General features: G+C 39.4%; 2 protein-coding genes across 2 annotated transcripts in view; both read left to right on the top strand.

Annotated features, from left to right (window-relative positions):
* The window catches only part of LOC137075830 (zinc finger protein 850-like), a 188540-nt gene that overhangs the window by 53115 nt on the left and 109492 nt on the right, over positions 1 to 25933 (top strand). Inside the window, exon 4 of the mRNA XM_067444782.1 lies at positions 25572 to 25590. Coding sequence (XP_067300883.1) covers positions 25572 to 25590 — 19 coding nt within the window. The remainder of the gene's footprint in view (positions 1 to 25571; positions 25591 to 25933) is intronic.
* Positions 3273 to 5037, top strand: LOC137075058 (uncharacterized). Its single transcript, XM_067443239.1, has 7 exons — positions 3273 to 3432; positions 3507 to 3667; positions 3766 to 3925; positions 4042 to 4130; positions 4416 to 4629; positions 4728 to 4825; positions 4932 to 5037. The coding sequence occupies exons 1-6, from the start codon at positions 3273 to 3275 to the stop codon at positions 4802 to 4804; spliced, it is 861 nt and encodes a 286-aa protein (XP_067299340.1). The 3' UTR covers positions 4805 to 4825; positions 4932 to 5037.

Below are 25933 nucleotides of genomic sequence, written 5' to 3'. Positions count from 1 at the left end.
TAATTATTACAATTACATGTGATGAAACATGTTTTGTAGCAAAAAGAGTCTGGAGAACATCTATCCAGGACGAGGGTAGTAGATGCCTGATCTAAACGTTAGTAGCAGCGACACAAGTTGATAGACAGAATGTTCGACAAGCGCGGATGCCATGTCAACATATCTATAATTTGAGTAACTCAAATTATGATGCGCGGTTAATATGTCAACATACCTATAAGTCACTCAACTTATAGGTATGTTGACATAGCGACCGCCTGCACAACATTCTGTCTCACACATTAACTAACGTTACTGATAAGTTTGTTAAGTAACGGTAGCTCGCTGCTATTTCATTAGATTGACATTACATAAAGTGAAAAGCCGTAACTAAACGTAACAACAGATGTAATATAACAATACATTACCTTGTCAGTGAACATGTTTTCTGCTGGAGATGCCAGATTCGCTGGTTGACAGTGACAATGACAACAACTCCCATGAGCCCACGCACTTTCCTGACGTCATCAAAGTGCGTCTGTTGTTATTATTTTGAATGAGTGACCCCTAGTGGCCAAAAGTTGCATACTGCACGTTTAAACTATGGTTTTTGTGGCAAAAATCCTAAATGCTTGACAATTCCTTAACCATGAATGATCTATATAATATCCAGATACAGATTAAAAGTATTTGGAGAAGAAACGTTTTTTCCCTGTAAGCCAGTGAAATCGGTTGAAAACTAAAACATTTGTGTTTTTTAAAATCCGCGGCCAGGGGCGTGGGACTGGGGGGATAAAGGGTACTGAGTAACCAGGGCCCAAGGCAGGGAAGTCCGTTCTATACATACACATACATGGTACGGGGGCCCAGCAAGATGGTTTGTACCCAGGGCCCAAAATTTGGTGCTACGCCCCTGTCCGCGGCTCTCGAGTCCGTTTTTAGAGCTGATGATTTGCTCAGTCTAATATGGCAGACGGGTCAATGCAACGTCTGTGGTTCCTGATACGATGAAGCAGTTTGCAGTGGATCATGGTAATAGTAGTTGATTTACATATATGGTGTTAAATCCGCTCTAAAAAAGGACTACTTTTCCCAGAGTGCATCACGTGTTTCCATCCCGATTCCCACCTACCTGAGGATCCGGAAGTTAAGTAGAACGCAGTCTCGCGGTAAAATTCAAATTGCCGACCATTCTTCGACAATCAAACAATCTTGTTTTTATCTTGGAGTTTTAATACACGATCAAGGTAAGTTGGTTCTTATTTAACATCTCAACTAGCATGTGGATTTTAGTCGGTCATCTACAGCGCAAAACTAGATTTTTGGTGTGCAGGTGTTTTGTGTGGTTGGATTTTAATGGAAAATATGTGGGCTTATAGTGAGCGAAGCAACATGAGGAAAAGGTGACTTCCAAATTTTGAAAAAATCCTAAGAAATGTATACTCAGACTAAAACAAATACAGTTTGTGAATCCTTTGCACTAAAAGCATAATTATGGTCTCATTTGAAAGCAGACACCTAGCAGTTTACTGTAAAGTCAAAATGATAATATTTTTTATAATCAAAAAAAGCTATAATAAGCTTCAAAGTTTTGTAAAGTTATTAGAAATTTATTTGTATGAAATATCTTTATGAAAATAAAATTGAAGTGGGCCTTGGAGAAATCTAGAAATGCACTACAGCTAAAGCCACAAGTCTGACCATGTTATATTTCAGATCTGAAGATGATCAGTCTAAAACTCTGAATTTTATTAAACGTTTTACAAGATCGTTTCATGTGATTTTATTTTGAGATATCGCTGAAATATCAACTGATGTTTATTGCCACATCTTCTCAGCTTTCATTCGCTATTTTGCCTCTATTGTTTAGAGGTGCAAACTGCCCCATTCAGTTTGTCTCCCCGGCACACATTCACACTTCTGCGGACTGGTTATGGCTCCAATTATTATTCTTTTGTCTGCATTATAATTACTAACGATTCTCTATTCAAACTGTTCTATTCAAACCTCATTTCTAAATCAAACCTCTCACTTTACCCTCACTGAGACTCTATTGAATGCATTTCGTCCAAATAAGCATTTCAGTAGTTTTACATTTAGAAAATGTTCATAAAAATAAGTATTTACTCAGTGGCAGGTGCATCTCTAATTAATTTAATTGCAGATTATTCTGAATTCAGCAACCTATTGTATTATTCTGTGTCCATCGTCTTTTTGTGGCTGCTGGAACGGGTGCCTCATCATTTAAGTACACTTTATACTCCATGTGTCCTTTAAAAAGAAATAAGTTAGTGTTATTTGTAAATACAATAAAGAATATTTTATGCAATAACTGAAGATTTATAGGGGTGTGTCATTCAAAATATAATATCAGAACATTTTCTAAAAAAAATAATAATAGTATAGTCCATAACGAATCTGTGTATGCTATTTGACAAAACTATTTGCTATTTTTTTTTTTTTTTTTGCCTATATGAACATTACAAGAAACATAAAAAAAATTTTAGAATTTTTTTTTTTTTTAAATAAAAGTTTGACCGTGAAAGACTGTTTTAAGGAACCTGTTGAATAATGTTTCAGTCTTTCACTTACAAAAAAGACGATCGTAGGCCTACATAAAGGCCGGTAAATGAATCTTCTTAAAGATTCGATTCACTGAGATGACGTGCTTCATTGGCGCCCTACTCGACTCACTTCACGTAATGATTCGAATTCACGTCAATCAACTGTCACCAACCGTCTTGTCAAGGTATAGTCCTACTTTTATTAAATAATTGTATTGTTATACTGCTCTAAATTAATGTTGTTTTACATTAATATATTGCTGTGTATTTGTAACAGTAATTAACATATGAAAAAAAGAAATTCCGTTTTTTTTCTGCCGTTTTTTTCATTATATGGCTACATAAATGTATATAGGCCTATGTAACTAAAACCATATATGGCTTATATGAAAACTCATTTTAATAAATAACTATATGAAATTAGCTTTATACATTGCTAACAAAAACATTGTTTTGTATTTTCACTGCTAATAAATTATGTCTATGTACTTTTTTGTTACCTTAGAAATCAATTTGATCAGTAGCGGATGAGATCGCTGGCAGGACATTTAAGGTAACACTGTTGTCATGGATACAGTCAGCTGAAGGCAATGAATGAATGTGAATGATGCGACTATGTTTGTAGACCTTTGGATTAATTTATATTTAATTAAAGTATAAATGTATTTATGTTGACATTAATTTGTTTGTGTTACTGTTATTTATCTATTTATTTATTGATCTTAGAAAATGAGCAAAACATGGGTTCTGGTGGAATGGAGGGAGGAGCCTCCCACCTATGACATTGTCCCTAAAAAGGACATACTGAAAAAAAAGTTTGAACCTGGGGATGTTGTGGATGTGGCCTACGAAGATGAAAGTTCGCCAGCCACAATTATAGACATTGATGGTAAAATGTTCTGCAAACAAGACTCATTATGTAGAAGATATATCATTTTCTATGAGTATTTTTTGTCCCTTTAGAGAGCAAAGAAAATCTCAGGAGGAAGATGTTCAGGCTAGAGGGGAAAAGAAATAAACAATCATGTTTGCCAAATGCTGAAAAAAGAGTGGCAAAGAAAAAAAAAATGTATACTCCAACTCAGTCCCCATCATCCGATGCAGAGCCTCCATGCAAACATCAAGTAATGCCTACATCTTTTAAATTTCTACTTTTACTTTTCATTATGCTTTAAAAAAAATATCAAATACTGAGATACCAATATTGTGTGTCTGTCTTTAGTTTGTTCACAGAAAGGATAACATGCTAATGCAAGAGATAAACAGCATGGACAGTCAAGCAAGAGAACATTCAAGCAGAGAAACTCAACTTGAGAAAGAAATTCTCAAATTACAAAAAGAAAATGAAAATCTAAGAGCACTGAATGTATCTCTGCAACAAAGTATTCATTTGTTTTTTATCTGTATTTATGTCTATCCATCTGTTTATACATTTTTCTGTCAGTGTTGTTATCTGCTAATAATTTTTTCCCCCACTGTTTTTTTTTTTTTTTTTAAGAAATTCTTCCAATGATTGAGTCCATGAACTGGGACACTCTTAATCACCAAAAAACAGATCATTCAAGCCAGAAAAATCCCCCTGAAAAGGTGAATACAAATATATTTGTTTGTTCATAGCCTGCATGAACAGTGTTGTGCAGAAGTCGTAGAAGGCATGTTAACTTCATGTATCAATTAACTTTTGTAGCTAAATCCAAATGTGGTAAGATCAACCCTTTGCCTTTAAAACACTAGATAGATAGACTAGATAGAAAGCAAAAGATATAACTTTTTTAATGAATTATCTGACAAGCACTTTTGCACAGCCATGTGTATGTTGTCAATTTTACATGCATTTAGTCTTAGTGTCCTTGACTTTTTATTTCTTGACAGACACAGGGGTTAGGACTTAGTCCATCTGTCCTGGCAAGTTGTGGAAGGGGTGGCACATCATGTACTTCCATGGTGAAAGATCTGGCAGTGGCAGTGGCAGTGTTTGGGAGAGAGACATTGGCCACACATGGGCTGTCTGGAAGGACTGGCAATGCTAACAAAGGCACTATAGCAAAACCAGCTCTTGACCAGGACAAAGTAGTGCTAATCCTGGGTGAGTAAAAGTTTTTTTTTTTTTTTTTTTTGCACAAACATGATGTTGCAGTTACAGAGACAAATTGTAATCACTAATGAGTGGACTTGCACTTACAGACACAGTACAGAAAAAATTCCCAGATGTTCCAATAAAGTTTATCAGGGCAGCTAGCACTCAGAGAAAAATTAAATGATGAACACAAGTTACGAGTAAGGTAATAATTTGACACACACACACACACACACACACACACACACACACACACACGAAATATACATTTCAATATTTTAAAAAATTAATCCTAATATTTTCTTTTTCAGGAAACCAGAGTAAAGGCTATAGAGAGCAAGATTTGGGTGTGAAAACTGTTCATTGGACTCCGCGTTGCTCTGCTCTGACAATTTCAATAAATAAAATAAATTTCTGGCCGCTGCATGCGTCAACGCGCAGCGGCCAGGAGGAAATCAATCGCGGGTTCTTGTTGTCTCCGTGTCCGTGATATGATTGCCTCCCAGCGGGACCGCGAAGTGTCGAGCTCCAGGTAAGAATGGTGTTTGTCATGTCGTTCTCAATGCAAATGTTAACTTATTTAATGGCAAGATTTGCTAAAAGATTTGTAAATTGTTCGTTTCTGTTATCATGTCGGTGCCACAGCCGTAACGTACAGGTAACGTTAAGCCTAATTATGATGTGCGCACGTGCAAAAATTAAATTACAAGTATTTAATGTGCAAAAACAAGTGAAAAATGCTTATATTTGTATTAAAGTTATTAAACTATATATGATTGGTCTCATCATTTGTTAGTCCCTTTGAATAAAAGCGTCTGCTAAATGATCAAATGTAAAAAACGACTATTCTAGTTGTTTAACTATGTCATTTGATAACTAAGTTAAACCCTAAAGCTCATGGTTTGCATAGATAACGTTATACAACGATTGTGTGACACAGTGAAAGCTGTGTGACACTGACAAAAAGCAAAAGTTAGAATAAATGTAATGTGATTTGTTTACCGGATGTTCCTTTTGTGATCATTAATAGTCTATTTTGTGCCAATTCACTTTAAAAGAGTTAATGTTTTAGTGAACTTGAGTTTGCAAATTGCTCTAATGTATTTAAAATATAGCTAAAATATAAACTTCTATAATTTGCATTCATGTAACTGCAACATATATGAATCTAAATGATGTACAATATTACAATTTTGTAATAGAAAGTAAGTAACTGTATAAGAATATATTGTTATACTGAAAAAAACATTATATTGAAACGTGTTTGTAATATTCCTGTATGTAAATGGGGTGGTAAAGAAGATTTTCTTTTTCTTCCACAGAAAGATCTTCATGAAAACATTTGAAGACCACGCAAGAAGAACAGGTTCAGCCACAGACTGTTTCATCCCATGAGGACAGGTTCAGTTCTGAATGGGAAGTGTTAAAGAAGTTTATGTACTCTGAGTTGTAAGACTTGAACTGATGTTAACAAATGAGACTTTATTGTAATGTATTAACTAACATGAACTAACAATGAGCAATACATTATTACAGTATTTATTCAACTTTGTCAATTTTTAACGTTTAGTTCACCCAAAAATGTATGTTGTTAAAATGACCCTCATGTCGTTCCAAACCCATAAGACGTTCATTTATTTTCAGATTTCGTGATTACGTCATCCTTGGCACCTCGCAGAGCTGAGCAAGTTGAACAATTAAGGTTGAAAAGTATATACATTTTTTTTTTTTAAATGACTGATCGTTTGACTAGATAAGACCCTATTTCTCCTCTGGGATCACGCAGAGGCTATGAAGCCCTTTGAAACGGCGTTGATTTGGACCTTCAACATTTTGGTTGCAACTGAAAAGCATTATATGATGAACAATCCTGGAATGTTTTCTTCAAGAAACTTAATTTCTTTTCCACTGAAGAAATAAAGACATGAACATCTTGGATGAGATGGGGGTGAGTAAATGATCAGTCAATTTTTATTTTGGGGTGAACTTATCCGTTCATTATCTTTGATTGATGGCCATGACACAGTCTTCAATGTATTTTGTTGTTGTTTTTTGGGTTTTGTTTTTTTCCTGAGCAAAGTTCAGTTTGCTATCAAGTTGGAATTGTAAATTACTCATGTGGAGTATAATTTGAGTGTTTAATTTTGTGTTGAAATAAAAGTGTTTCCATCACAAATGTGTGTATGTCATTGATTGAAATTATATATGGTTAGTATATGCAGAGATGTTGTAATATTGACTGAAATCATGTATGATTATTGTATGTAGTTTATATGTATATTATATAAACTTGAAGAGCTAACACATCATTTCCCTATTAAAAAAATATGAAATCTGTATAAAAAGCATATAAACAAATGACACAAAATATAAATAAATCCTATATGACTTTAATATGACTAGCATATGATTCAGTATAAGAACTTTATATGATTTGTATATGAATATCATGTATTTTCTACTAATACCATATACCATTGCATACAGTTTACATGTAAAACTCATATAAGATTTTTGCAGGATTCATACATGGCCCAAAAGTTTTCTGTGTGCTTTTTAGTATGAAATGGGCCATAAACGGTCTGATTTTGTGTATGACATATATGGGACTTACATTAAACATATAAGATGATTCTGACTGATTTAAGTAAGGAACATATATGGTCACTATATATGAACCATATAGGTTTTTTTCATATGGGATGAGTCTTTTAAGTGCACTGTGGATGAAGATCACCACTTAGGACATTCACCTCTGGTCAAAACCAATATAGGGATGGTTAGTTGTTTTCCCCATGATTATATGTATTTGGTGTGTCTTGGTGTGGTACGAAGACTTTTGGATTTGTGAAGCAGTATTGGACCTTTACAATGTCGTCTTACTGGAAGTCAGGTTAAAGCTATCTCTGACCGATTATGTAATTTAAAAGCTTTTTTCCCAGTTGAGTTTGCCAGAAAACCAAGGAGTCTGGAAGAAAGACTGAAATGGAAAGCAACTCTAATTGTTCTTAGAGGTTTTCTGGCAGATCAAGTCTATAATAATTTCATGCTTTTGTCTGCAGCAATTTGCATTTTAGCAAATCCATCCTTCTGTTTTTCCATGAATGACTTTGCTAACACATTGCTTGTGTCATTTGTTTAACATTTCAGTAAGTTGTATGGCCCAGAATATGTAGTGTCCAATATACATGGATTGATTCACCTTAGTGGAGATGTCAGACTTCATGGTCATTTAGGCCTAATATCTGCATTTCCTTTTGAAAATTACTTGCAGAAATTGAAAAAAAATGATCAGGAAACCACACAGCCCCTTAAATCAAGTAATTAGAAGGTTGTCTGAAATGAATGCCGTAGAGTCAAAAAGCTGCAGTGAAGTACAACGATTGAAAACGCAGACAAAATTCATGCACACGGATGGGCCAGTACCACAGATGTTTGATGGAACTATTAAGCAATTCAGAGAATTAAGTAGGGATGGTGTGGTCATTAAAATTTCAGACAGTGATAACTGTATTGACATTAACAATGTTGTTGTTCTGGTACAAAACGTCATTTTGTTTCAAGGTAGCGAGTTTGTTGTTTTTAGGGAGTATTCAAAGAACGAAAGCTTGTTTGACTACCCAATAGATTCCTGTGAAATAGGAATTTTTGTTGTTTCAGATTTGTCATTGGAGCTGAAATGTGCTAGGCTTGGACAAAATATACATAAGTATGTGAGGTTGCCGCTTGAGGGACGGGGCAAGTTTGCCGTTTCCCCCTTCTACATTTAAAATGAAGTGTAAGTGTGTGTATGGTATGCATGTGTTCCTGTCTTCTTTTTTTCCCAGATTTGTGAGAGATTTTGTGCTACGCCTGAACACAATCTACACAAGAAGGTATGACACTTAAGAGTCATGGTTGATTTACTGTATTCCTTTGTCTTTTTAAAATAACTTGTACATGTTTGTTTTACTTGCAGAAATCATGTACCACATTGTCAGTTTTGTTGACACTGACGAAGTCAAGGTTGTGCCTGCAATCTGGGTGAAAAATGGTGTTTGTGTATGGTCTCCTTACAAAGGTGAAGGAATTCAAAGGGCAACCAAGTGTTTGGAGCAACCCCACGAGTCTTGGTCTGCATATAAAGTTAAAATGTTGTATAGTGCAAGTATGTATAAATCCTTTTCTATACAATACATTCAGTTAAAAAGGTTAAATGGTAAACAATTTTTTGTTTTGATATTTAAATTATGTTTTTCATAGAAAATTATGGTGAAGCATGTCGGAAGCTGCCTCTTGCTGAACAACAGACTGATCTCCAGTCAGTGTGAAATGCTGTTTCATGCTTACTGAACTTTTTACACTGTTAAAGACTTGGATTCCCATCCTAAACATAGACAAAGTTTCAAAAACTAATGAACTAAAAATACTCCTTCCGGTTTCTTACAAGTTTCGGAGAGTTTTTTTCGAGTATGGGTCGACTTGACGTTAATAGAGCGGAAGGTCCTTATATGGGCCATACGGGCTCTTCTCCCTGTAGGGTGCGCGCGCGCGGGTGAATAGAGCGAGAGAGGAAATGCACGGCCGTAAACACTGCTCTCAGCTGCAGATCCAGTCATCCATGAACACTTATGTCGGTTATAGTCCGCGCCGTGCTCCACTTCATTCCTCCACTTTGACATTAAGCGACTTCAACGCTTCAGCAGAGCATTCCGGGAAGGCAGCGCTGCATTTGAACCAATTTGAATGCAGAAATGCTTCAGTCGCATCGCAAAGTGGATCTCCACACTCCAAGAAGTGTGTTTTTGACGGAGCCGTCCCAGCGATAAAGGTTCGGTCCTGCTTTGGAAGCAGCTGGTGAGTAAAACTGCTTCAAATGTCTGTGCTGTTGCTTATCGTTGCGTGAGTAAACATCAGTAAACGACACGATCGCGTGCTTCGTCATTCAAATGCGCTAACGGACTTCATTTTTGTTCTCTGTACGTTACACTAGTCTGACGTGCAAAACCGTTTTGCTTGCTACTAAGGTTTGGTCGCATACAATAGTCCATAAACCGAATCATGTCCTCATAAACTGAGAGTATAGACAAATGTTGACAGGCCACTAAATACAGTACATACCACAGAGACGGACGTCCTGCTGTTGCTGTTTATATTTCAGCCTCCGAATTAGATTCTGGATCATATCTATTAGCTGAGATCGATAGCAAGGGTTTCTCCACGCTTGAGGACGTCACCGCTTTGCGCATTCGTCATTCTTTAGCTCCGCCCACACGATACGCCTCCAGGCGCTCGTTTTTTTTCCAGAAAGACTCGGTACAGCCCATATTTCTTTTACAAATATAATAAAACTAAAGACTTTTCGGAGATATGAAGGATGCAATACTACTCTATAGGTACTCAAGATTGACATGAGATTGACTGAAACTGAGTGTTTCACCCCCCCTTTAAACTGTGTCTGAAGATGAACGGAGGTCTTACCAGTGTGGAACGACATTAGGGTGAGGAGTTAATGACATACATTTTATTTTTTAGTGAACTAACCCTTTGAAAGCATCGGCCAATAAAGAGTTGGAATTCTGAAGTTGAACCTGGAAGTGCTGAATGTAAACAGCACATGAGAATGATACAGAAGAGAAGATGTAGTTAAATTAAGTCTTTATTCATGACCTAAAGGCAGACAACCTATTGTATAGTTTTTAATTAAATTACTCTTTAGTTGTCAAATTATATTTGGCTCTTGTTAAATAACTACTTTTAAATACAGGAATCCACTTACCCCTGACACAGATCTGCGAGATTCTGCTGGAGATTGTACAGGGAGTCTCACATTTTTGTGCCCAAACTTCTCCTTACTCTTTCTTACCTCATCTTCATGGACCAAAGCTGCATGCTCAGCTTTAAATTTGCCCTTGAGAGACTGGTGCCAAGTGTCCTAACACATGAGGGAAAAATATGGTATAGTTAATACAGGCAAGATACTTTGAATTCATATAAACAGAATCTACCACTTTCTGTCAATTAGAATAGCTAAGATGTAAACAAAATCTAAGACCATATAATAAATGGAATAAATGGAAATAATAATAAATGGAACAATAACCTTAAGGAACTAATATTTTCACCGGTAAAGTCATTTCACATGATGTAAAGTCTACCATTCCTTGTAACTTACATAGCCATTCCCTTCAATATCCTTTAGAAAAGGGTATTTCACCTTAAGTTATTTTGCCACCTGCACATGTTCTGCATTTGTTGGATACCTAAAAGATTAATTTAAAATCAATTAGAATTTTTTTTTTTAAACATTTTTAATTCTTATTACTTAAGTAACAAATACTTCAAATGCATGTCAACGAAGCACTGCTTCACACATTCAAAGTATTTATGTTGCTTTACAAGTTGCTGACTTACATTGTGTGTTCATTCATGAAGAACTCTAATGATTCTGTGTCTGTCCTTCTGGCATTGTTCTTTGTAATCAAGCTTGGCCTGAAGATCTCCAGAAAAGGCTGGAATGGCAAATCCAGCAGGCAGTCTTCCTCTAGTTGCATTTCTGCAGTGAGGGTGGAGTAGTAGTTAAAAACTTGCATTAGTAGTAATACTGATGATTAGCCACAATGCTGAACAATTTTCTACTCTGACACATGCATATGGTTACTAATGTACCAACGAAGATAAGTAGTGGTCGGCCGATATATTGCCAAAGCACATATTGTCTGATAATTGGCATTTATAAATTTCACCATCGGCTTGTACGTTTTTCTGGCTGGTCGATGTTACTTATTTTGACAGCGCTGAGAAGCACAAAATATGGGACTGACAACCATATTATAGTGCTGTGTAAAAATTTGCTGCAAAAGTCCAAATAATCGCGCTGCCGTCTCGTTGTTTAGAAGTGGGCCCAGTGAAGTCATTTCTTTTCAGATGTCCCTGCTGTTATGACTTACTATTTTCAGTTTACATAGAGACCAAATAAAATGGTGTTCTGCATGCTGTTTAAAAAATTGGGCACAAATTAACTGTATCAAATGCTATAAATTTAATAACTCACATTTGCTTGGCCACCATGATTTCTAAAATATCGGCATCAGGCATAAAAAGAAAAAAAATCAATATCGGCTGATCACTAAACATAAGGCAAATATAATACACAAACTTCACAAAAAATATTATACTTACATTCCTTTAATCAAAGTTTGTTGATAGGATTCTGCTGGCACTGGTTCTAGTGTTACTGTTACCACCTCCTTCACCTTCATGTTGCCATAGGCTTTTACCACCCGGAAGATCGTTTATTACTGTTGTGACGTCATGGTGAATTGTCGTATAACCATTCAGCAGTATATAAAAAAATCTACTGTAATTTTGAAAAATACATAACACTACTTGTACACACTGAGAAAAGGTACAAATATTTCACTGGAGTAGTACCCTATGGTACAAAATATAAAAGGTACTTATATGTACCTTTTAACATAGTAACAGATAAATTAACTTTTTTCTGAGAGTGAGATTAGAGGCAAAATCCTTTAAATTAGCAGCTCAAAGACTAGAAACTTATTTCACTAGTTACCGTAACCAGTTCTGCTTAATAAGGGTAAACTAATTCCACTTGCTGTCCTTGGAAGGGCTCGATGTCGACCGTCCAACGCACAATTCTGGGCACGCCTCAGTTGTCTGCTGCTTACGTTGTTCGCTCTTGATGACTGACAGGACTAAATGATTATAACTCACGTGGACATAAGTTAAGAGCGTTATTTATAGAATAAAACTGATATAAAATCAACTTCGATAATATTCGTAAGTCATATGATTTTAGAATGTCCAGGAGACAAGTTAAAATTAACCCAGACAGGCTTTCGCTCGTATCCAGAGAGAACACGTATTAACGTTAGTGTAGTAAGACAATGCTGGGAAACTGAATTTTAAAATCTGTGGTTACATATTGAGACCAAGCTTTAATGAATAGAAAAGTCTATTCACCCAAAGTGCGGTAGTTTAATTTGTTATATGGCCATTTCATTGCTTTTTTTCACAACACATTGAGCAATGTCTCGCGGTAGAGTATGTTATATCTTAATTTATGATTAAAAATAATTTTAAATAACAACAATAAGCTAAAAAACGTAATGCATTGGTTTGTCAGGTCAGTGTTTTCGAATACATTTTTCCCTCACGCGTAAGGCAGGTCTGACGTTAACGTTCTAACGTTACAGAGGCAATGTGAAGGTGAACATGACTCGAAAGTGAACCAAATAATTTTCACTGTAAAGTTACTTAAACCTAAACTTACCTCTGAGTTTCTGTGCTTCGTCTTCAGTAACATGTATTCCAGCTTCTTTCATTTTTTGAAGAAAACCCTCTGTTGACAGTGTCAGAATTAGAAATGAGCCATATTGTCGAATAACCGCCATGCAATCTCAACTTCTTTGCGCATTGTATGCAATGCGCCCGGGCTACAATCCCATTGGACAACACGAATTTAAAGAGGACAGGCTGCAAATATGCGTGCTTGAACTTTGAGTCAATGTAAAAGTATCCATATAAAGGTATCCATTATCCATGTTAAATAAACGTTAAATAGTTTAATCTAGATTGTGCATAATCAAGAATGAGAAGAAATAAGGGCGATGATGTCATTAAAAAAATGTCAAGTTCTAGTGCTGCAGAGATATCAACCTTAATTAGCAGTAGCATTACTAGCCCCGGCCCGACAGGTATCGTAATACCAGTCTCGGCCATGGGAGGCGGTATGCGGGCAACATGACTGTGGTGTGACAGGCAGCGGGGCGAGGGACCGCGAGAGCGGGCCGGTGATTAATGTTCACGAGGGCCAGCTGCGTGGCACACCGGTCTCGTCTCGCAGCCATGTGACGGGAGCATATAAGGAGGAGCAAGAGCTGCGGAAGACGAGAGAGGACCAGGCCTGGACTTTATGTTATGTTTTACGTGTTATTTAGGGTTGCCACCTGTCCCTTGAAATACGGAATCGTCCCGTATTTTCAGGAAAAATGACGCGTCCCGTATCAAAGCAATACGGGACGCGATTTGTCCCGTATTTTACATAGGTCCACCCGCATTGTGTGAAGACACGTCCTATTCTGCCCCTAATTGGGTCGCTGCCGTCGTTGGTTTGTTTGATTGGTTTGTTTCAGGTTCACGGTCGTGAATCACGGCCAATCAGAGCCAGAAGAGGTATAGGTTATTTTCTATATGGGCAGAATCCATTTGAAACGATGGCGGAGGCAGGTCCAAATACCTCCCCGCGTCCAGCTGTAAAAGTTTCAGAGCAGAAACGCAAGTGGATGCAGAGGTACAGACGAGAGTGGGAAGAAATAAATATTTGGCTGGAAAGTGTCCGCGGCAATGAATACCAAGCCAATTGCACAATAATTATTTGTCGGCGAGTGTTTTCAGTGGCGCACGCTGGCCCGTCAGATGTGAGACAGCATGCAACGGGAGAGCAACATTCACTAAATGCAAGAGCTCACCGAAATCAAAGCACTGTCGCACAGTTCTTCATACCTCAAGCATCTCCTGAGGCAGACAGTGTTATGTTTTTTTTTTTTTATCACCTCAATTTTTTGATTGATAACGTTAGATTTCATAAATGCTGCCTATTAAGATATAATGTTAATAATGTAGGCTACATTAATGATGTTATGGTATGATTTGTTTATTAAGGTTAAGTTGTAGGCTATAGTCAGACACAAGCATTACTTTAATAAGAGATGAGATATATATATATATATATATATATATATATATATATATATATATATATATATATATATATATATATATATATATATATAAAATCAAAATAGGACCTTTTAGGAATAAAATAAACAACTATTTGTTATGCTTAACAAATTATAATTGCATCATCCAATACTATAGAATTAACAATAGACTATAAAAACGGAATAATACATAAATATATTTACTTAACTTACCAAAAATAAAAATGTTGTGTAGTGTTTTATTAAAATAAGAAATGATTATAGATATTATATCATTTACAGTTATTTAGGTGTGGTTTCACTGTTTGGATGGTGTTACTACAAATGACAAATATTTTAGTCAAAATCTTTGTTCACAACACTATAAAATTACTCGAGTTAATTTGCAAATTCTTATCCTACTCCCCTTTACAGCAGCTGAGTTTGTTTTTCATTGTCATAGCTGTGTATTATACTGAGTGCATCTGTTCACACTGATTTCAATCGCAGATTATAATGTCCACTGGTATCAATCTTAAGATATATATATATATATATATATATATATATATATATATATACAAATTAGGTTTTAAGTTATGATATACGACCACTGCACTGGCACACCATCGGGACTGTGGTCATCGTGGCCCCGAGGGGTGTGGCCACCGGCAGGCGTCCCTTATTTTTCTGTATTGAAGGTGGCAACCCTAGTGTTATTATGTGTTTGTGGGCAGTCGTCCGTGAGGGGCTGCCCACGTTTTATTTTGTGTGTTTGCGGGCAGTCGTCCGTGAGGGGCTGTCCGCGGTTTTACTTACATTTTGTTTATTTATTTTAATAAATGTTTGTGAAATCTTCGCCGGTTCACGCCTCCTTCCTTCCCATCTACAAACCGTATTACATTGGTGCCGAAGCCCGGGAGGAAGGAGGGACGCGCTGTCGGAGAGCCCTCGTTGCTGAGGGGGATCGCGGTTCGGGCAGCGCGAATGATGAAAGACCGCGAGGGCTGCCCGAGGCGATGGTGCTGGAGCGAGGAAGGTGGGACAGAGACCTCGCTGCCGTGCCCCTGGGTCGAGGTGGGGTGGCTGCCGTCCGAGAGGGAGCGGAGGAGTCGCCGCGCTTGCCGTGAGCCGGAGCCTGCTGCCATCCGCCTGAGAGGGGAGGAGCAGGGAGCGCGGGGCTCGCTGCCGGGTCCCTCAGAAGGAGGAGTCACCGCCGGCCGCCAGGGGGCGGAGGAGGATCGAGCTGCCCACCAGGCGTCCAGTGCCATCGCACAGCACCGCGAGGAAGAGCCTCTCGGCGGGCGGAGGGCCGAACGGCAGTGTGTCTGGGAACCGGACCAAATTTTTTTTTTCCTCTTTCTTTCTTTTTTCCCTCTCTCCCCTCTCTCCCCTCTCTCGTCCTCGTGCTCCCGTCTACATTTCTCTCGCCTCTCTGTCCTTACCCCCAGGTGCCGCGGCCGCCGTGATCGTTTTACTTTCATTTTGTTTATTGATTTTGAGTTAATAAAGTTTGTTGAACGTTCGCCGGTTCCCGCCTCCTTCCTTCCCATGTACAAACCGTATTACAATAACCACCAGCCAACCTGGCGTACTTGAACCTGATGTCAATTGTGTGAAAAGTACAGCCCACTACTTCATTTCAGTTCAGGGAAGAGAGTGGATGGATGGCCAGATATGATAAAAAATAGCTGTTTTTACCTGACCGGAAAAAGCGGAAGTGCAGGCGCCTGGCGACTGTGTCCGGTCCCGTCATAATAAAAGTCCCGGTACTCGCGAGCCGTTTCGAATAGGCGCCCTCCAGTGGACGAAAAGTTGCATAGTGCACCTTTAAAGATGTGGGCTTTTAAATATATATTTTTATATTTTGTATATCTCCGGAAATTAGAAAATTAATCTCTTGCTCAATGTTGAATCTATTTGTGGTTGAATAATTTTTTGTTCACTGAATTGTTCAAATCAGATCACTGTGGATGTTAAGCCTCTAATAAGCTTTTACTGTTTCGTCCACTTTGGCGTCCTCATTTTGTCACACATGTAATTGTACCTTTGTTTGTGGATTAAATGGTTCAAACATGGACCCTTTGACAGTTGGAAACATATGTGTACCTTTTTATCACCAAAATGGTACATATGAGTACCATAAGGTGTAATTATGACCCATTGAGGGTACAACTTCACCATTTGTACCCTAAGTGTTCACAAACAGACCTTACCCGTACCCTTTTTTCCGACAGTGCAGCAATTTAAAAAATGAAACCCCCAATTAAAATGTTTTAGTTATAAATTAATTATAAAACAGGTTGAGTAAACATATTTTAATGTTGAAGTTTGAGCCAACTAAAAAATATTAATTAAATTACCTTTAAAAATAATTGAGCAAACGTACATTTTAATGTTGAAGTCAAGTTTTAGCCAATTAAAAAATATTAATTCAGGTAACAATTTCTAGAACGAAATTGAGTAAACGTAAAAAATCTGTGGAACTAGTTCTGCCAGAAAAACTCGGAAGAATTAATGCTGTAGCAGTAGACATTTATTAAGGAGCTCAGCAAGCAATCAAAGTTCTTTGGCGTAGGCCCCGTTCGTAATTTTCATTCCGAGGGTACAGAATCTGCTTATCCTGCCTGAGATGAAGGCGGGGGCACAGCCCACCCCCCCGGGATAATGAAGGGGGCCATCTGGTGGTGGTGGGGTAGATGGAGGAAAAGTACTTCCTGGGGACTCTAGGTAGATGGGATAGCCCGTCTGGTTTGAGGATGGTAGGAGGGCCCGGCTGTTGTGAGGGGGGAATTGGAAGAAGAGGTCCCATCTTGGTGGTGGTGGGGAGGATGGTGGAATTGGAGCATCAGTATCTGCGAACTCAGACATGAGTAAGTACGACCTTTATATGCTACAAAACAGGATTTGATAGGATAGATGAGAAGGTAGTTAGTGACATAACGATTAAGTCTTCCTGGCAGAACTTGCGCTAACTTCATTTCTGCCAGAAAGACTCGGAAGAATTAATGCTGTAACAGTAGACATTTATTAGGAGCTCAGCAAGCAATCAAAGTTCTTTGGCGTAGGCCCCATTCATAATTTTCATTCCGAGGGTACGGAATCTGCGTATCCCGCCTGAGATGAAGGCGGGGGCGCAGCCCACCCCCAAAGATAGGTGGAAGAAGGATCCACCGCGAACAGGGCCCACCCCCAAGAAAGTTTTATGGAGTTTTACTCACGGGTTCTGGATCCTGAATTCCTAGAGGAGAGAAAATGAGAAAACAATTAGGTTTTTAAGACATTAACGGTAAAAGATTCAGACCGTCGGCAATCCTAATTCCTGACGAGAGAGTCACGGCTACAATGACTTACTGACGTGTAACTTATTGCAGCCATATTACATAGAGACAAGGGCTATAGGCCATCTTTGATAGGACATGTGGGCCACAGCCATCTTTTTGATAGGACGCATGGGCCACAGGCAGTCTTTTTGATAGGACACATGGGCCACAGGCCATCTTATTGATAGGACACATGGGCCACAGGCCATCTTTTGATAGGACACATGGGCCAAAATGCATGGAAAATGCATTTAATCAGGTCTGTGCCATCGACGGCCATCCCCTTCGTCCTGATAAATGGGTGACCCAAGATGCCCAGACAAAACAGACTACAACCCAGGTGTTGATTCCAAAAAGCCGTCGGGAAATGCTTTTCCAGGCAGCTCATCACAATCCATTGGCATTTAGGGCAAACAGCGACACTAAACCGCCTCATGGCCCGATTCTTTTGGCCGGGCATTCACGAGAATGTACGCCGGTGGTGGTGTGCGTCTTGTCGGGAATGTCAGTTGGTAAACCCACCGGCCCAACCAAAAGCACCATTGTGCCCCCTTCCGTTGATGCAGGTCCCCTTCAAAAGAATTGGTATGGACTGTAAAAAGGATGGCTATTAGAAGCTCTCCTGATGTGAATTTGCCGGTTGATAACAGACCCACTACAGAGCGTCCGGTGAGAGACGTTTAACACAGAAGATCTGGTGTACGGGAATAACCCATTTATTGTCACCACAACTCAGTACATCGAATAAATTCTTCTTTGCATGTGTGTGGTTTTCTACAATTGGAAGATAAAAGGGAAAATAAGTACAAAATAACAATGACAAATAACAGCAATCCCAATAAATGGGAACAGTAATCTCCACAAGGAATATTTAAATACAATGGTTAATACAGTAAATAGTAAGAATGAAATGTGCCATTATATAGGAAAAATAAACACCATAACAAATTACTGATATAGTGCAGTTGAAATTCGACACCTTTTAGCGCTGAATGCTGAATACAGAGACAGAGCCACTCAGTCTAGCTTATTAGTGCGCATGCGCTTACAGAGTGCTCTAACTCTTGGAAATGAGCGATATATACATATTAAATAAACCATATGTTAAATAAATGGCACAGAATATGTCTTTGCTACATGACAATGATATATGTGAGGAAACTGGTATGTAAATATACACACGAACATCTTTACACGTTAGTTCGCATTTGTCACTCGCATACATTAACTTACACACTCGAGGCAATCGAACCGGTCCTCAACGGAGTAAGAAACAATATCTCTATATCTATATATCTATATATATATATACATAAACAGACTGCTACTTACTTTGCAGGCACGCACACAACTTTAGCAAATATGAATCGCTACAGTACAGCTCGCATCCCTTTGCATCACTGATCGATCTGACTCAACTTATTGGGCGGGTGCACTGCTCTGCACGTTCTGTTCTGAGCGCTGATTGGCTCGCTGGATGGATGATGTGACTTGGCATACTAATATATATATATCAATATAACCTTCCTGGTGGCCTTTTTTACATGGACCCTTATTGGGCCATTAGAGCGGTCAGCCCGCTGACATCACTTTGCATTAGTCCTAGTGGATTATGCAACGCGATATCCCGAGGCAGTGCCACTGCGTAACATTTCGGCGAAAAGTGTTGCGAGTTCACTGTTCTCCCTAATCTCCCGCGTGGGAATCCCGAAAGAGATTCTCATCTATCAAGGCACGGCATTCATGTCACGGACAATACGCGAACTTTACGAATTATTGGGCATTAAAGCTATTCGAACCAGTGTCTATCACCCACAAACAGACGGGCTGGTCGAAAGATTTAATCGCACATTGAAAACAATGATTCGTAAATTCGTTCACGATGACGCCAAAAATTGGGACAAATGGCTAGAACCTCTCTTGTTCGCTGTCCGCAAGCTCCCCCAAGCCTCCACGGGGTTTTCCCCCTTCAAGCTTCGCTATGGCCGCCAGCCCCGAGGGGTTTTGGATGTCATTAGGGAAGCTTGGGAGGACGGGCCATCCGCGAATAAAAACAAAATTCAGTTTGTGTTGGACCTGAGAACAAAACTCCACACGCTGGGGCAGCTTTCAATGGAGAATTTGTTACAGGCCCAGGACAAACAAAGACAGTTGTACAACAAAGAGGCTAGATTTAGACAATTTTCACCGGGAGAGAAAGTACTTCTATTACTCCCCACCTTGAGTTCTAAATTACTCGCCAAGTGGCAAGGACCGTTTGAGGTCACACGACGAGAAGGGGATCACGACAGGGACGGGGCACGTCAGATATCAACTCAATTTATTTAAAAAATGGGTTGAGGCAGAGGCTGTGATGCTGGCAACAGTAGTGAGTGGAGAGGATGATCTCAGACCAGAGGCGGTTCAAAAGACACAATCTCACGCTCTGGTCCCGGGGGGAGATCACCTCTCACCATTGGCGTAGCACCAAATTTTGGGCCCTGGGTACAAACCATCTTGCTGGGCCCCCGTACCATATATGTGTATGTATATAAAATGGACTTCCCTGCCTCGGGCCCTGGTTACTCAGTACCCTTTATCCCCCCAGTCCCACGCCCCTGCCTCTCACCCTCCCAGCTCATAGACCTCAAACAATTACAGGCAGATTTCGCCGACGTGTTCTCGCCCCTACCGGGGCAGACCGACCTCATCCAACACCACGTTGAGACCAAGCCGGGCGTGGTTGTACGCAGTCGACCATATAGATTGCCTGAACACAAAAAGAAAGTGGTTCAGGCCGAATTAGAGGCAATGCAAGAGATGGGGGTGATAGAAGAATCCAACAGGGACTGAGCGAGCCCGATCGTTTTGGTACCAAAACCTGACGGCTCGGTCCGGTTCTGCGGGGATTATAGAATAGCCAACGCGGTGTCGAAATTTGATGCATATCCCATGCCACGGATTGACGAATTGCTTGATCGGCTTGGTACAGCTCACTTTTTTATTCAGCGCTGGACTTGGCAAAGGGTTACTGGCAGATCCCCTTGTCTCCAGTAACCAAAGAAAAAAACACTTTTACCATGCTGTTTGGATTGCACCAATTCGTTACACTTCCTTTCGGGTTATTTAGGGCACCGGCGACTTTTCAGTGCCTGATGGATCGAATGGGATGGGATATTATAGGAGGTTTGTACCTAATTATTCGGACCTCGCCAGCCCGCTGACTGATCTAACTAAAAAGGAAGAACCAGATACAGTTCGGTGGACGGAGCAGTGCCAGCAGGCTTTCCCTCAGTTAAAGGCGGCTCTTTGTGATGGCTACCCGGCCTGAGTCGGGCGGTGGGGGTATGTGGCGAAGGGGGCGTGGTTCTGCAAGGTCTGCAGCAGGAGAGAGAGCACAGAGCACAACGGCAGGTAAGTAGGTCAAGCACAGATGACGAACAACTGTTTCTGATTGCAGTGATTGGCGTGGAGAGAGCGCATTTAAGCCACGGTCGGGAGAGAGTCAAGAGACAGTTGGACGGGGACTTTGCATGTGCTTACTGGGGAAACTGAGTGATATACAGAGACTGAATGATATACAGAGACAGTGATATACACGGAGCGATCCATATCGTGGAGAACCTGAGATACCACACTGAAAGTGTGTTTTTGATTTATTTTGAAAGACTGAATAAAGAAAGCGAGTCCCAGTCAAAGACGACCCCTGTCTTCTTCCTTCCTGAATAACGAACTTTACTACAAACAGTTAAAACCAGAGCAGTTGAATAACAGAGTTGCGACACGCGTTCATCACGCGGCAGCGCGCATGGTCACAGCGCTCTCAATAGTTCTAAACAAACCAGCACTGTGTCAATCAATACATTTGAATTGACCAGTGTTTCCCAACCGAGATGCCGTTAGCAGGGGTGCGGTGTAGGGCTGTCAACGAATATTCTAAATTCGAATATATATTCAAATAGTTTTTAAAAAACGAATTTCGAAGGTGAAAATTAATATTCGAATTAATTCGAATATATATTCAAATAGTTTTTAAAAAACGAATTTCGAAGGTGAAAATTAATATTTGAATTTAAAAAAAAAAAAAAGGCGGAAAGAAATCCCCCGCCGCGGTAGTAGAGGCGTGGCTGTCTGCTTTGCGAGTGAGCGCGCGCATGGGGGTTCAGGGACAGGTCACAGGAGTCGCACTGTCACTGCTGAAAGTGGGCGCGTCTTGCAGGGAAGATGGCAGAAAGTGTAGATCCCAACTCGACCGCAGCAGAGAAAGAGATTTTAACTCCATAATCTAAAGAGCCATGTCTGGAAGTACGTTGGATTTTGTTCGGTAGGAGGTAAAATTGTATGGCGATGTATGTAGCGGCGAGATAAAGTTATATGCAAGCTATGTAAGATACTGTTAGCATACCATGCCTCATTTTATTTAACGTTAAACAGAAACATTACTAAAATGTAGGCTACTGTACTGACTGAAGAGATATTGCATAAATAAAGGATAAATGCACTGCTTTCACTAGTGTGATTATTTACCATGTCAGTGAAAAGTTCCATGTTTACCACAGCACAGCTCGCTCGGAGCGCTCAATATGCTGTAAAACTTCAATTAATATTAATAATATTTGTTTCAATCACTGAATGAAGCCTGCTATATTTGGGACAAGAGTCGCGAGTCTCGCAACCTTAAATTGCTTGCACAAAACTCTTGATCAGCACTCAGTTTGTTCATTTAAACCGTTATCCGCAGTGAGGGCGAGAGGTAGAGAGGTCTGCGCTCTGCGGTCTTGGCCATTAGTTAATTTATATTATAATAATTATATATAATAATAATAATTATATAATTTATAATAACAATCTAATTGTTTTTGTGTAAGTAATACGTTGTCAAATATGTATAAACTTAAATAGACTACCTATACAAGTAGTTAATGTCTCTTTGTATTAATTTGTCCTATTATTGACGTAATGCGCATTGACAAAATGCGCGCCCAGATGTTCGAATAGTTTGAATATTTGTGTTTGTTTAGAAGGAATATTTGAACATCATTTTTGAGCAATTTTGACAGCCCTAGTGCGGTGTAAAAGGTGCCGGGACACACTTGCACCGGGTACATCTCACATCTGATGACGCATCTTTAATATGGGTTGTAACTTATATGGGTTGTTTCTGTCGATGGATAGACGTGCTGGCTCCTCAGTTATACACTACAACAACAGCGATAATAAAAGAAAATTGTAGGCAAAACGGTCTCTCTTTGTAATCTTTGTTCAATGTATGCGAGTGCTGCCGTATGTCTGAATATGACCAGTCATTTTTACCGTCATTACCGGATGTAGCCAGAAGACGCGAATGAGAAGATTTGTCTCTGTGCGTTCGTCCCAAAGCGTGCACACGTCTCACAGCACATAAATATTGAGTTATCTTTCAAAGCCTGTGCTTGAACGGATAAACTCACACAAAAAGTATGACAAAATGTCCATCTTGATGAGCATCCAAGCAGAAGTAGTCTGTAGCCTACTCTCTATATGCCTTAAGTGAAATGTATACAGAAAAGACAACTATCATTCCATTAGGTCTTAAAGGGGCAGTAGCCTTTACTGCTGTCTGAATAGCTTTTGTAAGTTTAGTAAGGATTAATTTTTAATTTAAACTGTTAAACATGCAGTTATTTTACATTTGATTACTTTATTCCATTTCTCTACCTTAAACCTACCTGAAAAACCTGAAAATCATGGGTTATTTTATTCTTATATTTGCTCAATAGTATTTATTTGTGCTGCTGCTTGTATTTAAGTTATTTGTTCTTATTTTCATTTGACAGTAGTCCTTTTCCCCCGAACATAGCATCGAACTGTACTGAAACCGTGAACCTAAAACCGTGATATACGTGAGCAATCTGTACCATGACTTAAAAAAGTTTGGGAAACACTGGAATAGACAGCAGCTTTACTATACATGTATTTGCAGACATTTTTGGTAAAGAGTACAGCATAGTGTGCATTGATTATTACATCAACTGCATTTACAGTGTCATTTTAAAATGGAGAGTGACGGAGATGCAACATTGTAAAGTTATGCTCTTCTTGTATTTAGCCCTGAGATATTCCTAACTATTATAGTCAAATGTGACCGTACACCATTTTTCAAGTAAATAAATGTTATTAATTAAACTATATTTTAGTTTAGAAATATTTATTGCATATTTTGAGGAGATCTTTTGGTCCTAAATATTATTTGTGCAATAATTATGGTCCATTAATGACCACTCAATATTTATATTATTTATATTACAATTAGTAGTAATTAAGGTTAAAATAGAGAAATTTAATGCAAAGAGGCCAATTAGAGTAATTTTGTGGCCGGAAAAATAATAATTTTCATTTGTAATGCCATTACCCACAAAGTGCCTGTATGGCTCTTTAATTAAATAATAGTCAAGTTGCTTAAAGTATTGCAGATCACAACTGCATACTTATTTGTAGGTTTTACATTTAATACATGTTAGACATGGTCAAATACTAGATTTCTTTAAATGTGAAATTTTAAAACGTTAATATAAAACTTTACCTCCACCACCGCACATTGCTTTCGAATCTGTGGGAAACACCGAACTTGTTTTTTTATAGTGTCACAGGTCGGAGCGGACCACCACTAGTGCGAGTCTCACTCCTCCCTAAGTTTCCACCCCGAGGAGGTCCCAAAACACCCCAATGACCAGACAGACGAGGACAGGTAGGTTAAAACAATGTTTATTGATTTAAAAGGGTTATAGGAAAGGGGGGAGAAAGGGATACTAAACAAAAGGGGAACCGGCCCTCTAGGACTGGGGCCTTGGGATCTGAGTCGACTCTCACTCTCCACGGATCTTCCCAGCTCTCTCTCTTCCTCGTACGAGCCTAGGCTTACGGTGAGTATACAGGCGGTACACTAGGCTCTTAGCTTCGGACGTACGGGAGAGTATACAGGCAGTACACTGGGCTCTTAGCTTTGGACGTACAGGTGAGTATACAGGCGGTACACTGGGCTCTTAGCTTTGGACGTACAGGTGAGTATACAGGACAGTACACTGGGCTCTTAGCTTTGGGCGTACAGGTGAGTATACAGGACAGTACACTGGGCTCTTAGCTTTGGGCGTACAGGTGAGTATACAGATGGTACACTGGGCTCTTAGCTTTGGGCGTACAGGTGAGTATACAGGACAGTACACTGGGCTCTTAGTATGGACGTACAGGTGAGTATACAGGACAGTACACTGGGCTCTTAGCTTTGGACGTGCAGGTGAGTATACAGGCGGTACACTGGCCTCTTAGCTTTGGACGTACAGGTGAGTATACAGGACAGTACACTGGGCTCTTAGCTTTGGGCGTACAGGTGAGTATACAGACGGTACACTGGGCTCTTAGCTTTGGACGTGCAGGTGAGTATACAGGACAGTACACTGGGCTCTTAGCTTTGGACGTGCAGGTGAGTATACAGACGGTACACTGGGCTCTTAGCTTTGGACGTGCAGGTGAGTATACAGGACAGTACACTGGGCTCTTAGCTTTGGGCGTGCAGGTGAGTACACAGGCGGTACACTGGGCTCTTAGCTTTGGACGTACAGGTGAGTATACAGGCAGTACACTGGGCTCTTAGCTTTGGGCGTGCAGGTGAGTATACAGGCAGTACACTGGGCTCTTAGCTTTGGACGTACAGGTGAGTATACAGGACAGTACACTGGGCTCTTAGCTTTGGGCGTACAGGTGAGTATACAGGACAGTACACTGGGCTCTTAGCTTTGGACGTGCAGGTGAGTATACAGGACAGTACACTGGGCTCTTAGCTTTGGACGTGCAGGTGAGTATACAGGACAGTACACTGGGCTCTTAGCTTTGGGCGTGCAGGTGAGTACACAGGCGGTACACTGGGCTCTTAGAAAAATTTCCGCCATTTTAGGTTCCGCCATTTTAGGTACATTATGTTTTTGAATGTAAAAAACACATAAACGTCATTAGTTGACCTCAGACAACAGTATAAAAACACAAAAAAGCCAATTAATGACACCTTTAATAATCATTGAAATCTCAAAGTTCCAAACAGAAATAAGATTATTTTTCTTATCCCATTAGGTGATAATTGAGCTTGTTTGAAGCTAAACTCACCGCAGTAATTTTACTTCTCTTGTAGAATTATATTGGTTTAAAAAATATATATCATATTTGGACTGGAAACAAGTAAAAAATACTAATTAAGCAAAGCATTTTTTGGATTGTGACTCAATGGCTCATTTATTATGCAGCTCATTATGCGGCTCATTATGGGTTCTTTTGTCT

The sequence above is a fragment of the Pseudorasbora parva genome, chromosome 5, assembly GCF_024679245.1.
Source record: "Pseudorasbora parva isolate DD20220531a chromosome 5, ASM2467924v1, whole genome shotgun sequence".
Lineage (NCBI taxonomy): Eukaryota > Metazoa > Chordata > Actinopteri > Cypriniformes > Gobionidae > Pseudorasbora > Pseudorasbora parva.
Note: the sequence above shows the minus strand (reverse complement) of the source record. Positions and strands in the feature narration are given on the sequence as shown.

Bases quoted from the DNA above. Each gene is read 5' to 3' on its own strand.
- LOC137075058 (XM_067443239.1), top strand. From the start codon at position 3,273: ATGAGCAAAACATGGGTTCTGGTGGAATGGAGGGAGGAGCCTCCCACC. The intron at 3,926-4,041 runs GTATTCATTTGT...TTTTTTTTTAAG, and splicing joins GAATGTATCTCTGCAACAAA to AAATTCTTCCAATGATTGAG. The intron at 4,131-4,415 runs GTGAATACAAAT...ATTTCTTGACAG, and splicing joins AGAAAAATCCCCCTGAAAAG to ACACAGGGGTTAGGACTTAG.